At 42.1% G+C, this 7,500-nt stretch overlaps 1 protein-coding gene across 1 annotated transcript in view; it reads right to left on the bottom strand.

Moving 5' to 3' along the window:
* LOC138052699 (extracellular calcium-sensing receptor-like) overlaps window positions 1–5,931 on the bottom strand; it is a 7,222-nt gene extending 1,291 nt beyond the window's left edge. The window contains exon 1 of the mRNA XM_068899254.1: window positions 2,018–5,931. Coding sequence (XP_068755355.1) covers window positions 2,037–4,727 — 2,691 coding nt within the window. The 5' untranslated portion in view covers window positions 4,728–5,931 and the 3' untranslated portion in view covers window positions 2,018–2,036. The remainder of the gene's footprint in view (window positions 1–2,017) is intronic.
* Window positions 5,932–7,500: the final 1,569 nt, after the last annotated feature.

The following is a 7,500-nucleotide window of genomic DNA, read 5'->3' as shown; positions in this document are numbered from 1 at the left end:
AACAAATCAATTCAAAAATAATCAATTGCCAAATTCTTTAAAGAACATTTTCAAGACTAATGAAGACGTACATAACTATTACACACGATCAACGAAAAAATTGCACAAGCCTCTAATTAAAACAAATCTTAGAAAATTAAGTATAAGTTATAAGGGAATAGATATATATAATAACTTGTCAAGTGATCTAAAAAGAATCCAATGTCAATCATCTTTTAAACGAAAACTAAAAAAAATTATCCTTACGAATCAAATATAGATATTCTAGATTTATATATTTCTTACTTTTAAATCTTGATACCAATTTGTATTTTCCTCTGATCTATCTGTTAACTGATTTCAGGCATATTTTAGTAGTGGCTATTATGTTACCTACAATATTGTAGCCTTATTTCATCAATCTGTAAATTAACTTACATATCATGCATCGCCTAGGTTTTATTAAGAGTTAGTAAAGGGGGTCTCCTAGATAAGCCTATAGAAAGGCTCCTGAGACTTCCTGCTCAATAATTATACTACGGTGATGAATGAAATATTGTAATAGGAAATGATCTTGGGCAAACAATGAAAAAAAAAAAAATAAAATAAAGAATAAAAGGTTCATATTTGTATACTCTCGCTGTCGTCAGAACCACAAACAGTTTGGCGATTTCAGGTCGTTGTGTGACCGCACACCGTATGCGCTAAAATACGTGCTGCACGATTATTACTGTTTGTGGAGTTTTCGTCAACGTCGCCGTTGTAGATCTTAAAGTCCATACACTATTAAGTCTATTAATGACAGAGTCCATACTATCGGGTGAGTGAGTTCTTTTCGTTTCATTCGAGAACACAGTGTGATGCCTAAGCAGGTTCACTGACAATAAAAATTAAAGAAAAAGCACAATCACAAACCAAAAGTTACGTTTTACAGTGCTCTTTTTTCGATAAAGCCCTTTTTTAAAAAACTATCCGCGTGAAAATTCAGTCTCCTGTCAAAAAAAGTCGTGTTAAAATAGACCCATAACCAGTTGTCCGTTTGAGAAGCCAAAGCTGGGAAGAACTATCAATGTTCAGAATTTAACGATTATTGAAGACAATGCGGAACGGACACAGCACATTTTAACCGCCAGTGCGAGACTGTTCCAGCTTCTGGTACTTCCCGTTACGAGCAAGCCTTGATTGCAAATTAAATTTTTAAAAATCCCTCCAAGAAAGCGCTTCCCAAGTCGTTATGACCTTGATAACGACAAAAACGATTGCAATTTAACGAAAGGCATCATAAGCACTTGCAATATGGTCACCACTGTGATGAACACTACTTTAACAGCAGCCAAATAAGCAGCCTGAAAAACCCAGCCTTGCACGGCACTTGTATCCGGAGAGGTCATAGGTTCATGGCGCTACTTTCTGCTAAAGTAGGGCTCATAACAACGATCACCATTTCAAGTGTTATCACTCTCTCCGCAGTTGAAATATATAACTTTTATGTCTTTTGTTCATCATGAAACCCATTCCCTCCGTCCGGGGGCCCGTTTCTCGAAACTAATTTCCAAAACTTTTGGTTGTCACAATTTCCTCTCTATCCTAAGAAGGCAGAGGTTTCAGGTCGTTAATTCTCACAACCATTTTTTCTTAACAGGTAGATGGCACTTTCACAAAGAGCCTTTAGGTCCCGAAGAGTTATCGGCGGGACTTTCGAGAAACGGGACATAGGGGTAAAATGGTTGACATTGTTACAATCCCCGAAGAAGGAGAAAAAGAAGAAAGCCTTTAATTTAACAAGATAAGTCTTAAAGGTAATACGTTTGCAAGGTCGACTGGCTGAGTGACTAATTGCAAAGTGTGGTGAAATTGTGTCGGGCTTCGGCATTCAGGAAACACCGAAGACAAATCCAGCCAGAGGTCGGGACGGGATTAGAAGGCAGGACATGCGCATGGAGAACCAATTTCGTCGTCTTGCCTAGCTATAGCGCCCTTATTATTTTAAAGAAAGGTTGCTATCGAGTAAATTAAACTATTATAAATAGGTGATAACCTTATTACTGCCTTGAATTTCACCGGTGCGTGCGAGTTTTGGGGATTCTTGGTACCTCGGAGAACTCAACGTCACTGGTTGCGGATGTCGCTGATCCTTTCTGGGAATAGCTGCTTTCCGAAGGATGTGACTTTTGTCGGGATTCTCCGTCGACAGGGCTCCGACGGAAGGTGTGGTTAGAAATTTGGCTCTTCATGTAAAGCACCGTATTTTTCTCAGGATGCAAGAGGATGATGTACATCTTAGGCACGAAGATGCACACAAGCAGACCAGTTGCCGAAATGATTGAAGACGAGCCAGACACCACAACAGTGTATTTCCCGCGAATCGTCAAAGCAACTGGATAGAATGTCAGCCACGATGTGACCAGCACATAGAGCGCAAACGCAATGAATTTGCCTTCGTTGAAATTGTGTGGAAGTTTCCTGGATTTGAACGCAAAGTAAACGCAGACGAACGACATGGTGACCAAAATGGCAACAAGCAGATAACGGCAGAAGCTTCCCGCAAGCGTAGACGTGATCTGACATCCGAGATAGTAAGATGTTCTCACGGATTTGTCTATTTCTGGGTGCGGAGGATCCAAAAGAAACCAGATAATGAGAACAAAAACATCCAAGCCCACAATACCGACAATGATAAGAATATGTTTGCGCTTCTCGATGAAACCGGCTTTGGTGAGTGCAGATCGCGGAACGCGATGCTCAAACAGATGCACAATACGCTTTGTCTTGACCCCAAGGACAACGACGGCAATGGTGTAAAAGATGTAACGCCACGCTTCTGATACTGGGCAGATGATAGCGTTGGGTTCTGCTAAGTTTATCAGGGCCCACAGATAGGTCATGGCAATGCTAAAGAGAAATAGGTAACTGAGTTCTCGATTGGAGGCTTTCACAATTGGTGTGTTGTTTTTCCATATGAACACACCACCGACAAGTACTGTAACGAGCACACCCAAGCAGACAATGAAGGTGATAATTATCCCTACGGGGTCGTCCCAGTGAATGCGCTCTAGGGGTACTGGGAGGCATTTTGTGCGTTCCTCGTTTGAGATGTGATCCACGGGACATTTAGTGCAATTCATGGCCCCATAGACGCTCGAAACTGTGTCCTGAGAACATTTGATGCATTGCCAACAACAGTTTATCTCTTCCGTCTGTCGGTATCCCGGCTTACACGTCTCACTGCAAACCGATCGCGGGATTCTACCCATCACCCCATCATTCCAAACAATGGCACTTGAGTTGAGGTTGAGCCTCTGTGCTTCCCAATTCCCTACCGTCTCTACGCGGCCTCCAGTGTCTTTATCCACTCGGTAGTTTATGATACTATAAGTAGCTAGGGAGTCGCCGTTTTCGTCGAAAAAGACGTTTGACGTTTCAGTAGTGAAATTCACTTTCTTCAAATATTCCAAGACATCTTTAGGCTGAACGTAAGGTCTTGTTCGCGGGCAATGGCTCATTGGAGGGGATTTACACTTGAAAATGGCGTCTAACGCATGTGCGATTGCGTACACAGCGTTGATAACATAGGTAGTTTTACTGTCATAGAGGCTCTTTTCAAAAATGTCCTCCGTGACACTCAGGCTGTCGGAGCAACGCTTCTTGCCACCGGAGGGAGTAACATTGAAACTGCAATTATATTGGTTTTCCCAAAATACCCTCCACCAGGGGTTAGACCTGTAGAGGGATGTGCGTGACAACAGATATTGCTTATATGAAGGGACTGTAAGTTCAGTAAAAACAACCCCCAACATTCCCTTGAGGACTGGCTGAAGCTCTTTCTCGTGAATAACAGCGTCGTGATTTCCCCAGGCTTCACTAGCAATCCATATTTTTCCTTCCAGGCCCTGTCTTAAAGCTTCTCTTAGCACACTGAGGGCTGAGGTGCCATACAAGACAATCACGCCCACATTTTCCAACAGTTTCAGCTCGCCGATAATCTTTCGAATTTTGGCCGTTTTCTCGTCATTCATGGGCACGACATTGTAGTAAGCGATGCAGATTCTTTCGAGTTTGGAATGTTTGCGGAAGAATTCTATCCCCGATCTACCATAGGCATCGTCAGTGGCAATAGCAGCCACGTAAGTCCAATTAAAATATCGGGCAATATCCGACATCACTTTGGATTGAAAGCGATCCGGGGGCACGGTGCGGAAAAATGATGGATATGCACTGCTACTGAGTTCGTCGCTTGTAGCGGCATAGCTGATAAGTGGTATATCCTCAACTTCTAACAAATTGGACACCAGAATCGATGATCTCGACGTTCCAGTTCCTACAACCGCGACGACCGGGGCCAGCTGACCCGAAGGCAAAATGCTGCACTTCTCGTTTAGTTGTGGACTGCCGAATGCAAATTTGTGAACATTTACGTAATCCAAAGTGGAGTTCATAGCGCGACGATTTATGAGGTTTGTATCCGAGATATCATATCCGAGCGTAACGTTAGGCAAAAGGGTTGTGTCGTTGTTGATTTGTTCAATCGCAAAGATCATAGCTTCGGCCAAAGACATATATTTTGACCTAAATTCTCCACGTACGTGAACGGGAAACAGTCCGCCGATGACAACTTCTCCTGACTTGCTAATTCTCAGTCCTGGGACAGTGTCGCTCGTTAAGGCTACCTGTGGCCAAACAAGGCTCAAAATCATCGCCAGCAAAACTCCGGAGTAGGATTTATCCAAACCACGAAATATCAACATCATTAGCGTTAGAAGCTGTGTTAACACCACTATGAATTTTGAAACCTCTTGGGGACAGCTCGGCTAATTTCTCCTTGTAAGATTATGGCTTGATGCCTACAAATTAATGAGAGCACAGGACTGATTTACCAGGCGCTGGTTGCTTTTTCGTTTCCTTCTCGAAAGTGAAATTGTTTGCGGAAGTTTTGAACTTTTTGTCATGCACGTACACACCAGACGTCAATCAAAGTCAATCCGCTTAATGATTCAGTGCATCGGGCAGGATTCGGAACTTCGGAAGGTACAAACTTTTGTCAAAAGATGTCTCACAAGGGAACCAGCGTAAATAACCAGAAGGACACGATCTTGAAGCGTGTAACTTGCAACTCTTTTCCTTGAAGCAAAGCGGGGGATTTTAGGACACTAATTTTATGCCCAAATATGGACAAAAATAAGATCGATGCTCCACGCGTGTGAAAATGCACGAGATCCAAATGAGGAAAATTTTTTAACCCTAATAAAACTCTAGCTCTGAACCAGAGTTAATGAGCAATGCGGGGGATTTTAGGACACTAAATTTATGCCCAAATATGGACAAAAATTAAATAAGCTCGATTCTCCACGCGTGTGAAAATGCCCGAGATACCTTACATCCAAATAAGGAAAGTTTTAACCTTAAAAAAGCCCTAGCTCTGAACCAGAGTTATTGAGGTTCTGAAATAACTTAATGGATTGGGCTGACGGCGTCTTTTTTCTGTCTACGAAAAAAAACTTGAAGTGCGGCATGGAGCGATGATAACCATACTTGTCGTTCGGAAGCATGTGAACAACCGGATAACGATCTTAAGCACTGATATGATATGGACATTTATAATACATTTTTCTTTTTACTTTCGTTATTTTTGCTATAACTGCTATTTTCGGTATGCTTATTGTATGGTTAATGTATTTGTTATTTTTGCGATTGCGTGCATTTCTGGACATATCTCCGTGTCGTTTACTGGCCAAGTTATCGCTAGGATCATGACTACACATTGAGTCATGCCAACCTTATGTGCTGATCAGTGGGATTCGGAGTTTCATCTTGATGAGTATTGCCACGAGGAATTGTATTTTTGAAAAACGAATATTGAAATGATCAATAGTAGAGACTGTTTCGTTAGTAAGTGCCACAGCTGGAAAGGAAAGGAACTTATTTAGGTATCAAGTCTTCCAGCGCTAAAGCACTAATGAGGCCCTCTTAGGGGGGGGGGGGGGGGTGCCCATGTCCTCCGTCTGAATTTCACAGCTAGCTATGTCGCAATTTCGGACATTCTTGTGTCACCTGTCGGACTTTCATTAATAAATTTTAGCTTGTTGCCCCTCTGACAATCCCCATTCGCTGGAACGACGCCAACGGAACATACGGCCTCTATCTTTAGTACTTTTAAGCCCAGGGTTTTGAGACCTTTTTTAATGTTTAATACCTATTCAGAGTACTTGGAATAGTTGTTGAAGTCAATGAAATTCCATCTGGTAAACTATACAAGTGAATAAAGGCCTAATCTGGCAAAGCAATCGAGCTATAATAGCGTTTCTACAATTCTGGTAGTGCAAGAGTCTAATGTTTCTTCCGAGTTCAACTCTGATTTAGTTGTCAGACTGTGCTGTTCTGTAACTATAACAACCCAGGAGGAAGGACATTATCGACCATTCATTATCTGCAAGGCACGCGTTTACAAAAGATCTGTGAAAAATCATAGTTAGTAGAGTGGTTATGAAACTCGGCAAACTTCAAAGGGTTAAACAATAGCGCGGTCTCTGATGTTGAACAGACCCGTCACGTGACTCTGACCGTGCACAAGTTTGGCATTCCGACGACTCGCTTATGACTCTGATAGTGATGTATTTCAATAACTCGCTTACGATTTGGAACACCAAGATGAACGCGATCAGTAGAGATAGAAGTATCTCTGACAGACTGATGGAGTGCGCACGTGAGTCATGCAGGGAGAACATGATACGCAAAGTGGAAAAGTCCTCAAAGGGAGTGATGCACTGAATACGTCAATCACATGAAATGAATAATCAAAACAGCAGTAAAATGAGATGTATTTCTGTTCGCCTTTATTGGACCCTTATTAGCTATAATTGGCCATTATTGTTAACAATGATCATTATTAAGTAATTACGACGAATTGTGTACGCACAAATGTTCCGCAGTCCGCAGAACGTTCACAATTCTGAAATTCGCTGTCGGTCAGTCTTGCCATTTGTGTCGCTTTCGCTAATTCGTTGTAATAGTCTGTCGGTCGTCGCCAGTTCGTGGCTATCATGTCGCCTGTTCAAGGCCATGTCGCTTGTCGGAATTTACCCCTAACAGGGCCTCACTAATTGGGGACACTGTACACTGAAATCAACAAATTAACGCAAATCAGATCAAATGTTGGTTTTTGAGGAGAGGGGAAAACCCGAGTACCAGAAAAAAAACCTCTCTTTCGTGTATTCTCTTGCCAGCCCCATCGGTTGCGGTTCTGTTATTGGTTTTAATAAAATGCTGACTATGTATGCCATAAAATGTGGAAAGACTGTTAAAGGTTGCAGGAAACTGAACGTAATTGAATTATCTTTACAATTCTTTGTCCCGGTGCTCGACGGGTCTCACGTCAAATGGTTTACGGATAATCAGGCCGCTGCTAAATTGTAGGGGTTGGCAGCATGAACCTTGAGCTACAAAGAATGGCCGGAAAAATCTTCGGCATCTTCATTAAAGACATTTACCCTAGTTGTAAGTTCACCAAAATTGGATCACAGAAGC

The sequence above is a fragment of the Montipora capricornis genome, chromosome 6, assembly GCF_036669925.1.
Source record: "Montipora capricornis isolate CH-2021 chromosome 6, ASM3666992v2, whole genome shotgun sequence".
Lineage (NCBI taxonomy): Eukaryota > Metazoa > Cnidaria > Anthozoa > Scleractinia > Acroporidae > Montipora > Montipora capricornis.
Note: the sequence above shows the minus strand (reverse complement) of the source record. Positions and strands in the feature narration are given on the sequence as shown.